The sequence below is a fragment of the Notechis scutatus genome, chromosome 2, assembly GCF_049901735.1.
Source record: "Notechis scutatus isolate UNSWTSFEM ecotype Mainland chromosome 2, rNotScu1.2, whole genome shotgun sequence".
Taxonomy (NCBI): domain Eukaryota; kingdom Metazoa; phylum Chordata; class Lepidosauria; order Squamata; family Elapidae; genus Notechis; species Notechis scutatus.
Genome location: NC_142010.1, coordinates 249,081,033 through 249,101,099, shown reverse-complemented (window position 1 = coordinate 249,101,099; position 20,067 = coordinate 249,081,033). Strand labels below are relative to the sequence as shown.

The 20,067-nt window shown below is 40.2% G+C and overlaps 1 protein-coding gene across 1 annotated transcript; it reads right to left on the bottom strand.

The window, feature by feature from the left end:
* Positions 1–1,545: 1,545 nt before the first annotated feature.
* On the bottom strand, positions 1,546–13,976 carry AMACR (alpha-methylacyl-CoA racemase). The gene is made up of 5 exons (XM_026666385.2): positions 13,470–13,976; positions 10,527–10,670; positions 9,351–9,511; positions 6,181–6,367; positions 1,546–3,893 (listed from the first exon to the last, which is right to left on the bottom strand). The coding sequence occupies exons 1-5, from the start codon at positions 13,891–13,893 to the stop codon at positions 3,484–3,486; spliced, it is 1,326 nt and encodes a 441-aa protein (XP_026522170.2). The 5' UTR covers positions 13,894–13,976; the 3' UTR covers positions 1,546–3,483.
* Positions 13,977–20,067: the final 6,091 nt, after the last annotated feature.

The following is a 20,067-nucleotide window of genomic DNA, read 5'->3' as shown; positions in this document are numbered from 1 at the left end:
GACGTCTTAGGACAGCGCTGGCTCTTCGGCTTAGAAACGGAGAGGAGCACTGCCCTCTAGAGCCAGAAACAACTAGCACGTATGTGCGAGAGGAACATTTACCTTTAATGTACAACATACATTTTTGCAGCAGCATTCTCTGTGTCTGCTGTTGTCCATGTGTCTATTATAAACTGTAGTTTAATATTGTATGAAGTTATAAATTCTAAATGTTTCATTGGGTAACTGGAATTATCAGGAACTGTGAAACTGGAATTTGAACATCAGGAACTTTGAAACTATGCCATAAATGGGGTTTTTTGGGGGAGGGGCAGAGTGTCTGTTGTAAATCGGATCGGTCAGAAGTCAAGGAGTCCTTGTAAGAGCAAAGCCAACACTGAATAAGCCATCCAAAGGCTGCCCTTATGCATAAGAGCTCTCTGATTCAAATACTGGTTATTGACAGGTGGGCTGAAAAAAACCTCAATTTTTTTTTTGTAAGTTTTATTTGAGTTTTCACAAAAGAAAAGAAATACAAGTAAAACATCTTTTTTGAAAGCAGCATAATCCCGGGTTAAATTTCTTTGTACAGATGCAAATTCAGGTTCATGCTCATTTTTATATTCTATTCCATATTGTATTACTATTTTACATTTTCTACATAGCTTCTCCCCTCTTTTAATTTTCTCAATTTTATTTTATTTATTTCATCTCAATTCAAATCATTATATTTATATTTTTTGTCTGTCCTGTTTCAATTGTCTATTATCTTTTCTCATTAAACAAAATTTCTCCTGTAGTTACTGATTGGAGTATGACGCCTTTATATCTTTCCCCTAAAATTATAACACTCAATATAATACTTAACTTCCATTCGGATTCTGCTTGGTACATTCTTAAACTACACACTGTGTTCTTGAAAAAAGAAAAAATTATAAATGTACAATATAATTAAAACAACTTTCCATTCCAATTTGACTCTATCATTAATATTAATATTCATTAAAATCTTAACATTTTTCACGTTACTTTTCAATTCAATATCATACTTCTATGGGAACAATTATAGACTTTCCATAGTTAATTCCCCCCCCCCCCATTTACTTATATTTTATAAAACATTGACTAATTAAAATGTTCCCGTTCCTTCCTAATTCAATTTTCTCATTTATTTCATTTATTTTATTCACAAACATTTCACTAAATTATACTACTTTATCCCTCATTTTAATCATATGTTGTTTCCAATTTTCTAAAGTTATTTCTATTACAAATATAACAATACAATCTTATGTACCTTTACAGAATCCCTTTTTCAGTTAGATTTTCACCCATTATCTCTAAATAGGTCCTGTTTCTTTATATCTTGCTCTGGACCTTTGTAACTTCTTTTCCTTTCCTTCTTCCCTCTCTTCTTCTCTCTCCCCTTTTTACCCCTTTGTCTCTCTACCTCTATTTCCCTCTTCTGTATTCCCTTTTCTGTTGCTTTCCAGCATTTCTTTGGTTATTTTTCTTTTTTGTTGTTTTTTTAAGTCTTAAATTCTCCATTCTCTTTCTCCCCTTTCCTTTTTCTTCCCCACATAGAGTTACTTGTTCATTAAAGATGGCTTCTTCTTTGTCCCAGTCTTCTTGTTTTACAGTCTTTTCTTGTTGTTTCTAATAGTTCCAGATCTCCCATTTCTAAGAATTGAAAAACGAAGCCAAAAGAGCCCTTCCCTTCTTGTGCATCTTCTTTGTACTTTTTAAGTTCAATTTTCAATTCATCCAGAAGTGATGCCATTGTAAAAATTTTAAACAACCACCCAATTGGTTTTAGTCATTCAAATATAATAACCAAAAATCCAAAAGTCACCAAGCAATCCAAATACACACAAGCTGTTTCTTTTTACACTTTCTTTTTTTTTTCACTTTCTCTTCCTGGGGTTACTATTTAGTTGCAAAGTTTCAGTTAAAATGTATCTTTTAGAAGTCTTATTGAAATTTTACTTTAGATTCTTTTGAAGTCCAGGCAGTCTTCTCCCTCTTCCAGATCCTACCCTTATTCTTTTTCTCTCCCTTCCTGCTTATAGAAGAAAAAGTTTTTAATGTCCAGAAATCTTTATTGTCCCTTTGGCATTTAGTTATATTTTCAGCTTAATTGCCTATTGATGCCAAAGTGGATTTTTCCGATTTCTTATTTAGGTCTCTTAGTTGTCAATGTAAGGAAGGAGAGAGAAGAAAAAAAAAGCCAAACCTTTCCCTTTTCACTTTCTTTCGCTGCTTCCAACTCTTCTTTGGGAGCGATGTTATTTTTTGTAAAATTTAAATTCCAGGGTACCTTAGTTGTTGCTTTTTCAACTTAACCTGGTCAGCAAAAACTTTCACTTCTCATCTTCCTCCTGCACGTTCTTTTCCGGTTGAGTTCTTCTTTGAGGTGGCCATTTCTGACCACCACTCCTACTGCCTTCGGGAAAGGGAGTAATGGCCAGCTGAGGAGGAGAGATGCGGCTCTCCTCGACCCTGCTGGCAGTCTCCCCCCTCTTCACCACCTCTACGGGGTGGCTTAGCTCTGAAACCAGCCGGCTCGGGGCGCTCCAGCGGCGAGCCCAGACAGAAACCGTGCACGATCGCGGATTCCTGCCTGTCGCCGAAGCCCTTCAAACCGGAAGTCCAAAAAAACCTCAATTTTTATTCTCAACTCTTTCTTGCCTTTGATGCTGATATAGGTTTGTCTAAAGCAAAGCTCCACCCTCCGCCAACATCTCTTGCTTGCCACGACTGGACAATGGTTATCGTATTATCACAATACCGCCTCCCAGTAAATATTTCATTTGTTTTCGGGAAAATTAAAAGATGATAGGATTCTAGAGGCAAAGTTGAACCTTTTATGTGACAATTTATAGTCTATGTAAGGGCTATATTTTTACATGTTTATTTGCATTATTTCAGTCACTTGTATAAGTTGAGACCCTGAATTATTTCTCTCTTCTCTCTATTTGATATAAGGTCAGCCATAATGGAACACTAAACCTGTTTGTTCTGCAGATGCACAAAGTCTATTCTTGTTTAACCTTAGGGAAGAGTTAAAATAAATTAAACTGGGAGCAAATCTCTTTCAAATAAACTTCCTGAGCTGCAACTGGCTTTGATTTACAAACTTCCTGTCCTTCCAAGGACTATTTCCTCAAGGAGCCCTATATAATATCTGTTTCAATCATTTTCAACACTCTTAGATCCTGCTAGCTAGAAACCCACTGATCCCTGCTGGCCAGTTAGATCCTCTGTAATCCCTTAGATTTATTGCTCATTGCCACAACAATAGGCATTTTATTAGCACCATCTTTCAGTAATTAAAGAATAAAACCACCAATTATTTGTAGAAATTCATTTTAAAAGGGTTGTTTAAAATGCATAGCAAACAATGAATGCAAATTCCGAAGATTTCAATGAAATTGGACCTATCTTGCTACAGTAAAAACAAAACCGATTTGCCCAAGACAAACTCTTGATTTGCAGGCTTTCATATTATAAGTTTGCTTTAAGGTTATTTAATTCAATTACTTGGAGCGAATGGAGCTGTAAAATCTCTTTTTTGGAAAAACCATACTCCAGGAGAACTTCCTCGGTGTGTTCTCCTATCAAAGGATCTCTCTTGAATGAAGGTGTAGCTGGAGTTCTGGACAAAAGGGGAGATGGTCTTGGACTTATCTCCTCCTGATCATTTTTAAGAAAAGATCCCCGCTGTTCATTATGGGGATGAGAGGCAGCTTCATCAAAAGTCAACACTGGGGTCACACAAGCATCCACATCATCAAAGATCTCACACCATTCCGCTTGGGATTTTTTCTTAAATACATCTGTAAATATCTTCTTCATTTCAGGCCAGTCTGAGAAACTCATCTGACTGGGAAGTTTCTGAAGATCCAGTCCCAAACCTGGAGATATTAAAAAGAAACATATAGGCCGATTGAATGAAATGAGTGTTGGCGAGCAAGCCGTTCTGAGCAAATAATGTATATTGGGAGCAACGAGAAATATAAGGGAAGCCTATTTTAAAAGGTAGACTAGGAATATGGGGTGGGGGGGGAGTTACAAAATGCATGTTTTCCCATAAATGTCAATGCCTGCTAATGCACAAAATCTGCCTACTTGGTCATGGTGCAGATGTTATTAATCTGATACAAAACTGATGGCTCAACAAAGTAATTCCAGGTTATTCCAAAGGTGCTTTTGAAAAAGACGAAATGTCTTCAAAGAAAAACAAGAAACTCCAATTGCCTCTTGAAAAATTGAACTTTCTTGTTTTTCTTTGAAGATTATCTGTTATCTGTTATCTGTACAATAAAAGTAATTTCCCACTGATAGCTGGACCCAGTGAAACCCAATAGCTCCTTGTCAAAGAGACCCCACTGTATGTCCATGAGAAACAATTCTTCTGCTCTAAAATGATTCCACCTTAGCTGGTGGCAATTACAAGGCTGCTTTGGAAAGTAAGTAGCTTTGGCCTGGTGAGAAGTTTGATGGGAGCATCAAACCTGGAAACTAAAATTGAAAAACAATTTCCCTAACATGCTGAGAAAATTGCATTAAGGTACCAGGAAGTCACCAGGCAGTCAAGTATGAATCAAATACCTTCTTTTTTTGTTTAATGTTTTCACAGAAGCTACAAGATCCCAGAATAGATTCTCTGGGGCTCTCCAGAACAATAGACAACCCCACCTGACTGTAGAAGTGAAAGAAGAGACAGAATGAGTGCTGTTCTAGCATTAATCTGCCTTTGGCACCTGGAATTTTGGTCATTGTTTTATATCTCTCTGTAGCTTGCTTAATTTCTTCTGCATTCCCAGAAAATGAATTACCGTAATATGCACTACATAGCTTTGTTCTTTCAAACTAATTCACTGAACTGTTTTCAAGAAAAGAACAAAAAAGGGACTTGACATATTAGGATTTGAAAGAAAAATGAAAAATGTCAGCTTTTGTTGTTCTGAAGCCTAGCTGCCTAAAGAACAGTAAATAAATGCATATGCATGCTCATTTATTTGCAAATTGCTTTTTATTTAGCAAGGCAATTTCTAAAGGGAGCAATGCCTTTAAAAAGAGGTTACCTTCCATGCAGATACAGAATAATCCATTGGCATAAAAGTTACCATACTAAAAAAAAAAACAACCCAAGTGTGTGTAACAAGGTTCTGAGCATATTTAATATGTTTATAGCTTTCTAAAACAATTTCTATTTACAAGCAAATAATTTCTCTGATGTTTCATGTTGCACTCCTTGTAATACAGTTATCCTCTATTTATCTGTTATCTTGTTTTCTAGATTTTTTTTTTACAGCCAAGGGTGGCCCAAAATTTATTTTTGAACAATGCAATCGGAAAGGTAAGATAAAGCGTGTTCATTATGTAGGAAGTTAGCACCCACCCCTCTCCTAGAAAAATGAAACATCCTAGGAAATATTAAAAAGGCAGAATATTTCCCCTAAAAAGAGAAATAGAAACTCAGAAGCAGAAGCTCACACCCACCTTTGTTAATGGGTGGGCCATTAAGGCCTGGGCCAGAATATTTTACATAACAAAGATCTCCAGGTAGAGCTATAGGAATTTCCCAAAGTCCTTTCATTACATCATCCAGCAAGGCTCAACCAAGCCTGCAACCCAGGACAGCCTAGAGTTGCCCCTGCGTGGCCCCATGGGAGTCTGACAACCAATCAGAATACAAGCTCAAATGCAAATCCCAACAGAGGGTATAAAATCCAGGCACTTTCAGCTTCTCAGCCCTTCCTTCTTTTCTTTCATCTTGAAGCATGTGACCCTTCCTTCTTTGGAGCTCCAAGCCATGTGGTCCTGTCCACCATTAAACCATCTTTTCAAGCAGCCTCCATGTTTCCAGTGTCTTTTTCCCCACTTGGAACTGAACCCAGAAAGATATTTCTTCTTATACAGAAAAATAAAGTTACTGGGAAAACCCAGTAACTCAGTTCAGCAAATAAAACAACTTCTAAAACCCCCATCAGAAGCAACTTGTATGGTAACAATAAGCTCACCGATTCCCAGTTCGAAGTTTCTCTATTGATAAAATGAGACATTTGCTCTACACTCTACTATGGAAAGAGTTGCTAATAACTGTACAAACATTATTAACATATTTTAGATACATGTGGCATCAGTCCAAAGTCTTTGGTGGTTTTTAAACTGATTAAATGGTACAGATTAACTTACCTCTGATGAACTGCTCATAAAATTGTGGTTCCAGTGCACCAACTGCCATAAATTTCCCATCCGAGGTCTTGTATATTTCATAAAAAGGGGCTCCACTATCCAACAGGTTCTCCCCGCGTCCTCTCTTCCAGAAGTCCAAGTTTTGAGATTTCCACAGAAAGGAACTTAGATATGCTACACCTTCTACCTTAAAGAGAAATACAGAAACCATTGTGTAACATCCTATGCAAAGATAATGGCACTAGGAATATATTGTACTGTTCTACTAGATCAGGGGTATCAAACTCAAGGCCCGGAGGCTGGATCCAGTCCTCAGGTTGCTTAGACCTGGCCTGTGAAGCCAAACTGGAAACGGTGAAGGACCGGCCCATGGTGCCTCTGCCAGTGAAAATGGAGTTTGGGAGGGCTGCTTGCGAGATCCATTTTCACTGGAAGAGGGTTACAGGAGGCTGTTGCAGACAAAAACGGAGCTTGGGAGCCCATTTTCATTGGCAGAGCACTCAGGCCGCCACAGATGTCCCCGACACGAGTGACATCGAGCTGGCCACACACACATACCCAGCTTCCCCCAAGGTCAAACACAACCCTGATGCGGCCCTCTATGAAATCAAGTTTGACTCTTGTACTAGATGTTCTTTCTTGAAGATGAAGTAAATGCCCTCATCATCATGGAGAAGCTCAAAAACTTCCAGATGATGGCCATGATGTCATAGCGGCCATCTTGAATCATCCTGTTTCCCTAATGCTTTCCTGAAATCCTAACAGCGAAATGTTATAACTGTGGTGTATATTTTTTTTCACATTTATCTCCAATGGATTTCCCACCCACCCACCCCTCAATTACTGCCCTTCTATTCTTTAGTTCTCTTTGTATCCTTCCGTGGCCAATATCCTGCCCTTGAGATAGTCTTTTTATTGCCTGTATTCTGAGAATAATTGCCTTGTCGAGTAACAAAAGCTAAGGACAAAATGTATACAAACTCTCTATTGTTAAAGGAACACAATAAATTGTCATTAAAACACTATAACAGTTAGAAAATTCTGTAACTGAAGATTCTCAGTATAGATACTCTTCGACTTACGAACACAATTGAGCACAAAATTTATGTTAACAGATAACAGATAATCAGAGTTGGAAGGGATCTTATAGGTCATCTAGTCCAACCCCCCGCCCAAGCGGGAGACCGTACACCATTTCTGACAAATGGCAGTCCAATCTCTTCTTGAAAGTCTCAAGTGATGGTGCTCCCACAACTTCCGAGGGCAAGCTGTTCCATTGGTTGATTGTTCTCACTGTCAGAAAGCTTCTCCTTATTTCCAAGTTAAATCTCTCCTTGTTCAGTTTCCATCCATTATTCCTTGTCTGGCCTTCGGGTGCTATGGAAAATAGCTTGACCCCCTCCTCTCTGTGGCAACCCCTCAAATATTGGAAGACTGCTATCATGTCTCTCCTGGTCCTTCTCTTCACTAGACTAGCCAAGCCCAGTTCCTGTAACCGTTCTTCATAGGTTTTAGTCTCCAGTCCCCTAATCATCCTGGTTGCTCTTCTCTGTACTTTTTCTAGAGTCTCGACATATTTTTATAGTGTGGTGACCAAAACTGGATGCAGTACTCTAGGTGTGGTCTTACTAAGGCTTTATAGAGTGGTATTAGTACCTCACTTGATCTTGATTGTATCCCTCTGTTAATGCAATTTAGGATTGTGTTGGCTTTTTTGGCGGCTGCTGCACACTGCTGGCTAAATGAGACATAAATGAGACACTGTTTCTAAATGAGACATTTGTTAAGTGAGTTTTGCCCCATTTGATTATTTTTCTTGCCACAGTTGTGAATTGAATCACTGCAGTTGTTAAACAAGTAACCTGATTGTAAAGTGAATCTGGCTTCCCCATTGACTTTGCTTGTCAGAATTTTGCAAAAATTGATCACAAGACCCTGGTCATAAACATGAACCATTGGCCAAGCATCTGAATATTGATCATATGACCCTGGGTGTGCTGCCAGGGTAAGTGTGAAAAATAGTCATAAGTCAACTTTTTCAGTACTGTTGTAACATTGAATGGTCACTAAATGAACTGTTGTAAGTCAAGGACTACCTGTACAGATATTGTGATGACCCGGAGTGTAAGACAAACGTAACAAATCCAAAGTGTAAATAAATGTCCTTTAATGCCTCCAACTTGGCCCCATTGTTCAATAATTCTCAGTTGGAAATAAAACGTACTCAAAAATAGTCTTCAAAAGAAAGTAATACAGTCCGAACTTAATGTGCAGATAGAGGTGAAATAAAAAACCCAAAACAAAGTACAATGACGAAATTTCCACAACGGACCAGGATAAGTAATTACCAAATTCAAGGAGATAACAAGGCAGTCTGTTGGAAGGATGCCAACCAAGATAACTTCACCCCAAAATAAAACATGTTTTGCTTCTGTGTTGGCAACACTATGTTGTAACCGTCTCTCTTATATACTATTCTCCCCAGCTGCAACCAATGAGGGGGATCATGGCCGCTTCCTCTCTCGTAAGCCAAGTTGTTTCCTTCTCCGTTCCTCCCTGCATGTCCTAGGATGAAGAGAGGAGTGGCCTTGTTCTTCCTCTGACTGCCCAGCGGGCCTCTGCCCTTCCCCAGCCTCCTCCACAACCTCCGGAGCCACACCTCCACTCCCTGTCGGCTGTTCCTCCTCTCCCTCAGAGTCTGACTCTACCAAATGCATGACACATATTGTGCCTATACTAATACATGTTAATACAGTAATTTTTCAAGAAAAAGTGAACAAGCTCACTCATACTTAAGTACCAAAGCAGACACCTAGAGACAACTTGCCCTTTGCCAGGGGAAGCCATACTTCCATTTCTATCAACTACAGCTTGCAAAGGCTCACCAGGAATTCAAGAGAGAACTACAAGGAGAAAGGCTGAATATGTAGGCTGCCTGAATTTGTAAAAATAATAAAGACGGGATATAAACAAAGAAATAAACGTCACACAAAATAAGGCTCAAATGGAATGTGGATCAGGAAAAGTCTTTAGGACTGAGGAGGTCAGTTTCCTAATACAGTTTCCTTTGTTCTTCATAGATAGATAGATAGATAGATAGATAGATAGATAGATAGATAGATAGATAGATAGATAGATAGATAGATAGATATAGACAGACAGACACTTACCATGCTAGCATCAATGACCTGCCCTTTTCTAGATTTTGTACGTTCATACAAGGCCATGATGATACCCATTGCACACATGACTCCTCCACCAGCAAAATCAGCCAGAAGATTGCCTGGAGCATAAGGATTTTCATTTTTTCGGCCAAGTTTAGACAACACACCTATATACAAGAAAAAATCTTTTTTTAAAAAAGTGCCCAGGCAGTTTAGTGTCTTTTTCTTTATCCTTTAAAAATGTAAATGGTACTTCCAATTATGAAATCCATTGCAATCCAACCTACTGTCTTTTAAATTTAGATATATGTTCACAGAGAACAGTACACTCACAGGGTTCTAATAATGCTATTTATTGTTGTACAGTATAATATCAGAATCTTGAAAGCCTGAGGACCTCTCTCTGTCCCACCTTTTACTGAACAAAATCAAGGAGATTTATTTGCAATTCCTTTTTCATGCTTCTTCAATCTTTGGATAGTGTAATCCAGCACGTTGGTTAAGGAATGCTGAGACTGAAGTCCACTTATCTTAAAGTTACAAGTTTGAAAAACACTGATTTAGCCAAGGACAAAATGTAAGCCATTTCGAGAAAACCTCATGTCAACCTACAGTATAATAGTGATTAAGGGGTTGGACTGGGCCTTGGTACAAGACCGTTTCCAGTTTTAGAAAATCTTTGGGTGACTTTGGGGAAATTACTCCTACTTTTTTTCAGGCCAGTCTAATTCATGGGATGCTCTTATAGGGATATTTTGGAGATTCCCACGTAAACAGCCACAAACTCATGAAAGAAAGATAGGATATACCTGCAATGAATGAATAAATTGCTTTAGTTTTGCTGTGTCGAATTGAGCTCTGGACTTTGCTCCATGGTTCAATGTTTTGCAAGAGCAAATGAAATATTTGTTAATCATCCTAAATATACTCTGGACTGTGTAATCCAGAATGTTAGCTGGGGAATTCCAAAAATTGCAGGCCTCTCATCTTCAAATTAACAAGTTTAAATTAATGAGTCGCAATCAGGGACGTATTCATGAGCTTCAATTATTCACTGGCTTAAAAACATATACAAACAAAAACAAAACCTTCATCTTATTTTTAACTATGTTAACTGTAACTCTGTACATTTTCGATATTATTTTAGAAAATTTCTATAATGGAGATTATACAATCACATACCTGACACTGCCAGATAGTTGATATCATGGCCTGCCAATTTGACATATTTTCCTGATTGGCCAAATCCTGTCAACCTGGCATAGATGAGCCTGGGATTATCCTGAAGGAGGATATCAGGACCGAGACCAAGTTTTTCCATGGCACCTGAACAGGAAAATAAAATATCCAACTTCTGTAAGAACTAAAAATTAGATTAGTTTAATTTGCTTTATTCTCATTGCACAATGAGATCAAACAACATCTTCAGTGCACATCATGACTATGAAAATAAACACGAACACACAACCTTCACATTCTATACATTGAATTGAAAACCCCTGATATTGAATTAATATTGCACAATACAGTAGAATTCAACAGAGCTACTGCCCTGGGATAGAAGCTGTTTTTCAGCCTATTTGTCCTTGTTTTTATTATCCTGTACCGTCTACCAGATGGTAATTGTTCAAAAAAAAAAAAAAGGTACCCAGGATGAGATGGATCTTTGAGAATGTTTTGAACTGTCTTAAGGCAGCAGGAGCTATAAAGCTCTTCCAAAGAGGGGAGAGGGCAACCAATGATCTTCTGGGCAATGACATTAACCCAGGGGTGGGATTCAAATTTTTAACAACCGGTTCTGTGGGCGTAGCTTAGGTGGTAGGCGTGGCTTGGTGGTCATATGACTAGGTGGACATGGCTTGGTGATCATGTTATTGGCTGGGTGTGGCCAACTCAATATCACTCACATCGAGGCATGCATCTTGTTACCCAAGCCTTACATCATGGACTGAAGGAGAATGACTGACTCTGAGTCACCAGGCCGGCTTTGATGCCTAAGGCAGGACTGGAACTCACACTCTCCTGGTTTCTAGCCTAGAGCTTTAGCCACAAGACCAAACTGGTTCTCCACCATCAGTAGTTAATACCCAAAGTACAGGTACTCCTCAACTTACAGCAGTTTGTTTCGTAACCGTTCAAAGTTACCGCGGCACTGAAAAACGTGACTTATAACCAGTGGTGGGATTCAAAAAAATTTAGTACTGGTTCTGTGGGCGTAGCTTGGTGGGCGTGGCAGGGGAAGGATACTGTAAAATCCCCATTCTCTCCCCACTCCACTAACCTGCTTTCCAGCTCCATTCTCCTGGGCAGGGCAACCAAAGAAGACCTAGCTGATCAGCTGGGACTCGGGAGGCAGAGAGTAGATGGGGGCAGGGCCAGTCAGAGGTGGGATTCCAAACTACTCAAAATGTCCACTACTGGTTCTCCAGAACTGGTCAGAACCGGCTGAATACCATCTCTGCTTATGACCATTTTTCCCAGTTACAACCTTTCCAGTATCCCCGTGATCATATGATCAAAATTCAGATGCTTGGCAACTGGTTCACAGTTATGACCATTGCTGTGTCCCCAGGGTCATGTGATCACCTTTCGCGACCTTCTGACAAGCAAAATCAATGGGGAAGCCAGATTCACTTAACAACCATGCGACTAAACTGACCAATGCAGTGACTCACTTAACCACCGTGACCCAAAAAGTCATGAAAATGGCGCAAAACTCACTTAATAAATGCCTCACTTAACAACAGAAATATGGGGCTCAATTGTGCTCGTAAGATGAGGACTACCTGTAATTTGTAGAAGACAATATCTGTAGCTGGGGATTGAAAGGTGTCTGAGCTTGGTTGTTTTCCTGTTGATGTTTCCTTACCCAGGTAGGTAAACAACATCATATTTGCAGGAAAAGGTGAGCTTTGCAGTTCTTTATCTAGTAGCCTGTCCTGTCAAGTCTTGAGGCAGGGCAGAAAGAAGCTATGCCCCCACATCAAGGCTGGCAGGAGAAATTATGATTACACAGCCAGCAAACCTCCTCCTCCCTCACACTGCTGTTATCTAGCCTAGTGATGAAACATTGGCAAGAAAACAAGCAAAACAAGTCCCAAGGGCAGCAAGAACCAGCCCCCTTCGTATGTGGGTGCTGTAATCTCAGGGCCTAGTGAGAACAGACATTGCAAGATCGTTTAAGTATAATCATTGCTTGTATAAACAGAGGCGAAGAATCAAAGTCATATAAGTATTAGTACTGCTTTATAAAATCTTGGTAACACCACATCTGGAATACAGCACCCAGTTTTAGTCACTACATTACCAAAAAGATGTTGAGGCTTTGGGAAAAGTGCAAAGAGCAACTGGGATGATTAAAAGCCTGGGGACTAAAATATATGAAGAACGTTTACAGGAACTGGATATGGCTAGTCTAGAGACTAGGGGTGACAGAATAACAGTATGCCAGTATTTGAGGGGCTGCCACAAAGAGGAGGGGGATCAACTTATTTTCCAAAGCACCAGAAGGCAGGACAAGAAACAATGGATGGAAAGTAATCAATCCAGGGAAACAATCTGGAATTAAGGTGACATTTCCTAACAGTGAGAACAATCAACCAATGGAACAGCTTGATGTCTATGGAGATTCTCAGTCATCCAGGTCATGGTTGTCCCAAAAGATGCTTTTTCGGGAGGCAACTGGCCTTTCTTTGAAGGTGTTTCACTTCTCATCCAAGAAGCTCCTTCAAGTCTGGGCTGGATGAGAAACGAACCGTCTTCAAAGAAAAACAAGCAAGGCCAGTTGCCTGTTGAAAAAAGCCTTTGGGTCAGTAGAACGGCTCAGCTTCATCACTGGGTGCTTCATCACTGGACGTTTTTAAGAAGAGATCGGGCAGCTACCTGTCTCAAATTGTATAGGGCCTCCTGCTTGAGCAGGGGGGCTGGACTAGAAGACCTCCAAGATCCCTTCCAACCGCACTCCGATTGAAAGAGCAGAATTCATGCAAGGTCTCTGCACTTGCATGGCTCGCCTGCACAGACCACACTGAAGAGAGAGCTCTGAAATCCCAGGAGCACTGCTTTCTCCCTCCTTCGGTCCGGAAAGCCGCCCACCTCCCGGCTCCCCGCCTGGCGAAGAAGCACCTGGTCGGAAGGGATCCACCAGGACGTCCGCTTGCTGGGCCATCCTACGTAGCGTGGCGGTGCCCTGGGGCTGCTTCAGATTCAGCGCGACGGAGCGCTTGCCGCGGCCTTGCACGTCCGGGTTGAAGGGCGTGCGGGGCCAGCGGTCCACCCGCACCACCTGCGCCCCGAAGTCGGCCAGAATTAGGCCGCAGAGAGGCGCCGGCGCCAAGCCAGCCATCTCCAGCACCCGCACGCCGTGCAGCGCCATCGCGGCCTGAACTGAGGAAACGGCGCAGGGCGGAGAGAAGGTCGGGCAGGCTGGGAGGAATCGGAGGGCCGGCGCTGCTGCTGCTGCCGCCGCCTCCAGGCCGGGCGCCTCCTCCTGGCGAGCGCTCGGCTTCCAGAGGTCCGGGCAGATGCGGAACGCTGGAGGCCGCATCATTGCACGTTTGGCCCCGACCTTTCTTCTGCTGGAGCCTATCCTAGCCTTACAACCCCCTGGAACTTTTATTTCCCCCCCACCTCCGAACTATTTAACTATTTAATTTGAACATTTTTTCCTTGAATACAGAAAAACACTTTTACTAAAGTTTTAATAACTTTATTGATTTCTTAAGATTAAAAAATAACAAGCAAATATTTAGAATGTATGTATTTTTATTTTTAATTTTTTTAAAAAACTATTTCAATTTAATAGTTTAAATTTTTTTTATTTTAAATAGGAGGAGGAAGGAATACTATATGCTCTCTGTCTTTTGTCACCTGTAAAATAATAAAAGGTGGGGTTTAAAATATTTAGAATAAGGAAAAGAAAGAAGACAAAGATAAAAGTGCATAAAAAAAAGAAAATATAAAGACAATTCTGATTTTATTTACAGCCATTATAAGTATACATGTAAATTAGCCTCTATGGTTATAGTATAACTTACATTTTTTTCTATAATCATATTTTTTTTCTAATCATCAAGATATATATCATAATTTCACTTTTTTCCCGTTTTGTTCAAAATGTCTATAAGGATTTCCAGTCAACACAAAATGTACTTCATGTCTTTGATCAAAGTTGTCAGTTTGGGCATCTCATCAAGTTTCATCATATTCACCATAACATTTTTGTTTCAAAAGGGGACAAACTAGTTTGTCTTACTTTGTCCAAAGATTTTGCTCTTATAATGTAAACATATAATAGGGGGGGAAAGTTGGTATTCTGAAGACACCTCATGCTTGGAATAACATTTTGATTTTTAAAAAGAGTATATCAACTCCATGCCCACTGTTTCATTCTTTCTTCTTTCTGGGAAATGACCCCTCACATCCTGGACATAAAACTGTTTCAACTCCTACCCTCAAAATGACGCTATAGAGCACTGCACACCAGAACAACTAGACCAAGGACAGTTTTTTCCACGAATGCCATCACTCTGTAAACAAATAATTCCCTCAACACTGCCAAACTATTAAGTCTGCATTACTATTACCCTTAATCCTCCCATCCTTCCTTTCACCCATCTCACACTTATGACTATGGTTGTAACTTTGTTGCTTGTGTCCTTACTATTTTTATTGATTGTTTCCTAATATGATTTGATTGCTTATTGTACCCTATGACAGTGGTAGCTAACTTTTTTGGGCTCCTGTGCCAAAAATTGCACACGCACACCCAGAAGGCAATATGCACGCCCCCCTCCTGCAAATGCACACACGATTCCCCCCCACCCCTTACCTGCACTGCGCCTCCCAGCTGATTTTTGGCCCGTTTGAGGCCTTTTTTGTCCTGCCAGAGGCTTGAGGGAAGCCTCTGCATCCTTTGCAGGCAGGAAAATAGGCCCGTTTCATCACTTCCTATATTTCCAGAAATACCAGAAGGGACAAAACGGGCCTATTTTTCGGCCTGCAGAGGCTTCCCTCAAGCTTCTGGCAGGCCGAAAAAGGCCTCAAACGAGCCGACAATCAGCTGGGATGCGCGTGCATGCGCAGTGAGGTAAGTTTGCCTGGGGCTTGCGTGCCTGCACAAATGGCTCTGCGTGCACCTGTGACTATTATTAAGTGTTGTACCTTATGATTCTCGATGAGTGTATCTTTTCTTTTATGTATACTGAGAGTATTTGCACCAAAACAAATTCCTTGTGTGTCCAATCACACTTGGCCAATAAAGTATTCTAGTCTATTCCATTCCATTCCATTCTATTCTAAATAGGTGTTGTATTTAACCACAATTGATTAACTTTAATGAGTATTTTTCCCAAGGACCCCTGGGTTTTTCCCAAGACATTTAAAGGTATCTGCAAAATCAAAATTATCAGTTCAGTCTGTTGAAAAAACACAAATCTCATCAAAAAATCATGAGAAGCAGTTTTAGAAGCAAACGTGCCAATTTTTAATAGAATAAATACAGGTAGTCCTTTGGGCTTACAATAGAGCCCAAATTTTTTGTTGCTAAGTGATCATTAGTTAAGTGAATTTTGCCCTATTTTATGACCTTTCCTGCCACACTTGTTAAGTGAATCAGTGCAGTTGTTAAATTACTGACACAGTTGTTAAGTGAATCTGGCTTCTCCATTGACTTTACTTGTGGGAAGGTTCTCAAAAGGTGACCATGTGATCCCAGGACACTGTAACATCATAAATATGAGTCACTTGCCAAGTGTCTGAATTTTGAACATATGACCGTGGAAATTCTGCAATAGTCGTAAGTGAAAAATATCTCACTTTTTTCAGTGCAGTTGTAACTTTGATCACTAAATGAACTGTTGTAAATTGAGGACTACCTATATTGATAAAAAATAACATACCCGTGATGGCAAACCTATGGCAAGCATGCCACAGGTGGCAGGCAGAGCCATTTGTGCAGGCATGTGAGCCTCAGCCAAACTTACCTGCACTGCGCATGCACGCACCTCACAGCTGATTTTTGGCCTCTTTGAGGCCATTTTCGCCCTCCCAGAGGCTCGAGAGAAGCCTCTGCAGCCTCAGGAGGCCGAAAAACGGGCCTTCCGGAAATACCAGAAGTGCCAAAATGGGGCCGTTTTCAGCCTCTGGGAGGGCGAAAACGGCCTCCTCCTGGTTCCAGAGGCCCTCTGGAGGCTGAAAACAGGCACTTTCAGTATTTCCGGAAGGCAGTTTTTTATTTATTTATTTATTTATTTATTTGATTTGCCAATTGTTTACAAGATAATAAGTATAAGTGTATACATAGTTGTGAATACATGAAATGGGTACATATAAGAAAAATAAAAGAATAAAAGAAACAATAGGACAGGGACGGTAGGCACGTTGGTGCGCTTATGCACGCCCCTACAGACCTCTTAGGAAAGGGGTGAGGTCAATAGTAGACAGTCTAAGGTTAAAGTTTTTGGGGTTTGGGGAAGAGACTACAGAGTCGGGTAGAGTATTCCAGACATTGACCACTCTATTGCTGAAGTCGTATTTCCTGCAATCAAGTTTGGTGCGGTTTACTTTGAGTTTGTATCTATTGTGTGCTCTTGTGTTGTTATGGTTGAAGCTGAAGTATTCACTGACAGGTAGGACATTGCAATGTATGATTTTATATACCATGCTTAAGTCGGACCGAAGGCACGGCGTAATTCAAGGTTTTCTAGTTCTAGAATTTCAAGTCTGGTGGCATAAGGTATTCTACAACGAGTAGAAGAGTGGAGAACTCTTCTTGTGAAATATTTCTGGACTTTCTCAATTGTGCTAATATCAGATACGTAATGAGGGTTCCAGACTGATGAACTGTATTCGAGTATTGGTCTAGCAAATGTTTTGTATGCTCTGGTTAGTAGTGAGATATTACCAGAGAAAAAGCTACGTAGGATTAGGTTAACAACTCTTAATGCCTTTTTGGCTATGTAGTTGCAGTGGGCTCTAGCACTTAGATCATTAGAGGTGAGTATTCCAAGGTCCTTTACAGAGCTTGGGTCATCAACAAGGTCTTGACTATTCAGCTTGTATTTTATTTTCTGATTTTTTTGCCAATATGTAAGACAGAGCATTTATTTGTTGAGATTTGAAGTTGCCATTTGTTTGACCATTCTGATACATAGTCAAGATCTTTTTGTAAGGTAGCAGTATTGTCTGTGGTATTTTCAGCCTCCTGAGGCTGAGAGGCTTCTCTTGAGCCTCCAAGAGGGCAAAAACGGCCTCAAACAGGCAGAAAATCAGTTGGGAGGCCTGCGCACGCACAGTGCAAGTAAGGGGGTGGGAAGTGTTGCAAAACCATGTGCACGGTGGCGGGGTGCATTGCATTGTGGGTGCCGGCACTCAGGCGCTTTCGGCACACCACAACAAAAAGGTTCACCATCATACAGACAAAAGCACTTTTGGGGTCCTCCTATTTTTAAAAGTGGGAAGGGGTCCTAAGAATAAAATCAATTAAAAAAATGCCACTTCGATAAATGCCAACTACTTTAATAAAACTGGCCCTTTCATTCAGCCAAACCAATTCCACATGCCCCCAAGAAAATATTCACCATCTTAATTCATATTTGTGAAGTTTTTATTTCCAGAAGAAGATTCTAGATTTAAAAAATTAATTGGGTAGCCTGGATTTGCAACTTATATTTGCTGCTTGTCCTCAGGCAAATATTTTGGATGAGCATTACTCACTGTAAAATACTATACTTGACAGTTACATGGTTTAAGCCAAGCAAAAGTTGTTTTTACAAGGAGCATGCTGTAGCAATATAAATATTTATGTGCCTGTAGATGTGCCCTTTCGTTGGCAGAAAACAGCTTTTTTCCCTCGTTTTTGTTGCCATGTATTTTGATCCAATGGTTAGATGGCCCCTAGACATTGGTATTTGAAGATACATCTTTTTTAACATATTTCATATCATTGTGTACAGACAGTCTTCAACTAATGACCATGATTGAGCCTAGAATTGCAGTCATAAGTTGTGGTCGTTAAGCAGGTCCTCATGTGACTGACCTAATTTCATGACAATTTTTGGAGCAGTCATTAAAGCAAACCTTCAGTCGTTAAGCAATCATAATGGTTGTTTGGCAACCCATTGTCTGCAATGGTTGTTTTTTTGCCAGAAGTAAATACTGGCCAAAAATGTAAATCATGGACACATGATCTCAGAACAGCTGTAAATGCAAGCTGGTTGCCAAGCACCTAAAATGTGATCATGTGATCATAAAAGTAGTGGCCACTATTAGAACTTCAAATACAGGTTGTAAATACCTGGGGTTTTTTTTGGGGGGGGGGTGTTCATCATAACTTTAAGCAGTCACTAAGTGACCAGTTGTAAGTTGGGGACTACCTATATTCTGACTAGCATTCACTTACAGTGATTGTTGAAGTTGGAATATGCTCGTTTGTACTATGAACGAAAGAAACTAACAAAATGTGTTTAGTATATTTTCAATAATGTAAATTTAATATCTAAAGATCAGGTGTAGTAGATATGTTCATTTAAAGCTATCATCATGCAACATTAGAAAATAAAGTCACTGCAAATAAAATCAACGAATCATTGTGTTCTGTAAGATTTGGAACCAAGGATGCATGAATACCAATTATGGAGGATATTGAGGTAGAATATTTACTGCATTATTTGAGCATTGAGCCTCCATTGAAGTTAGGATTTAGGGCTCAGTGGCTAAGACGCTGAGCTTGTCGATCAGAAAAGAGTGAGCTCCCGTTACTTGCGCCAGCTTCTGCCAACCTAGCAGTTCGAAAGGGACCGCTTTGCTGGGGAGGTAACAGCATTCCATGTGCCTTCGGCTACATGACCACGGAGACATCTTTGGACAGCGTTGGCTCTTCGGCTTTGTAATGGAGATGAGTACCGCCCCCTAGAGCCGGAAACGACTAGTACGTATGCGTGAGGGGAACCTTTCCAGTGGTGGGATTCAATATTTTTACTACTGGTTCTGTGGGCGTGGCAGGGGAAGGATACTGTAAAATCTCCAGTCAGAGGTGGTATTTGCCGGTTCTCTGAACTACTCAAAATTTCTGCTACCGGTTCTCCAGAACTGGTCAGAAACTGCTGAATATCACCACTGAACCTTTCCCTTTATTCTTACTTTGCACACGCCATGGGGAATTAACGAGGAATCATAGAATGAACGGGACATTCAAATGTAGATTTATAAGCATGCAACTTTTTAAAAAGATGAAAGCTGGAAGTCCTGGATAAAACACAAATATTTGGGGGGGAGGGGAGGAAGAATGTGAGAAAATAGTATGGAGAAGGAAACATCCTAATGGTCAGAGTAACACCACATAGGATATGCTATATATTAGGTAAAATTAAAGAAATCGCCCTGTACGGTGGCATGACACAATATAATATCTGTGTCTCTATTCTCAGAATTTCAGAGAAGGTGGACTGTATATATTCCTGTATTCAGATAGAGATGGAAAAGGGAAGTTGAATTGCAATTTGGAGAAATCCTTTCAACAGGCAGAAAATACCCCCTTTGATGAGTGAAATTACAGTTTCCATATTTGTGTGAAATGTATTTTATAATCTTTTTTTGTAGAATAAAACTCCCCAATTCCAAATGTGCAATAGCTCAAAATCTATCATAAAGGTAAAGATGTCTCTATCAGTCATTTCTGACTCTGGGGCATGATGCTTATCTCTTTCTTGACCGAGGGAGCTAA

Coding starts and splice junctions, on each gene's coding strand:
- AMACR (XM_026666385.2), bottom strand. CDS start 13,893: ATGATGCGGCCTCCAGCGTTCCGCATCTGCCCGGACCTCTGGAAGCCG. Junction 9,512..10,526: donor CAACTATCTGGCAGTGTCAG/GTATGTGATTGT, acceptor TCTTGTATATAG/GTGTGTTGTCTAAACTTGGC. Junction 6,368..9,350: donor AGGTCATTGATGCTAGCATG/GTAAGTGTCTGT, acceptor TTTCTCTTTAAG/GTAGAAGGTGTAGCATATCT.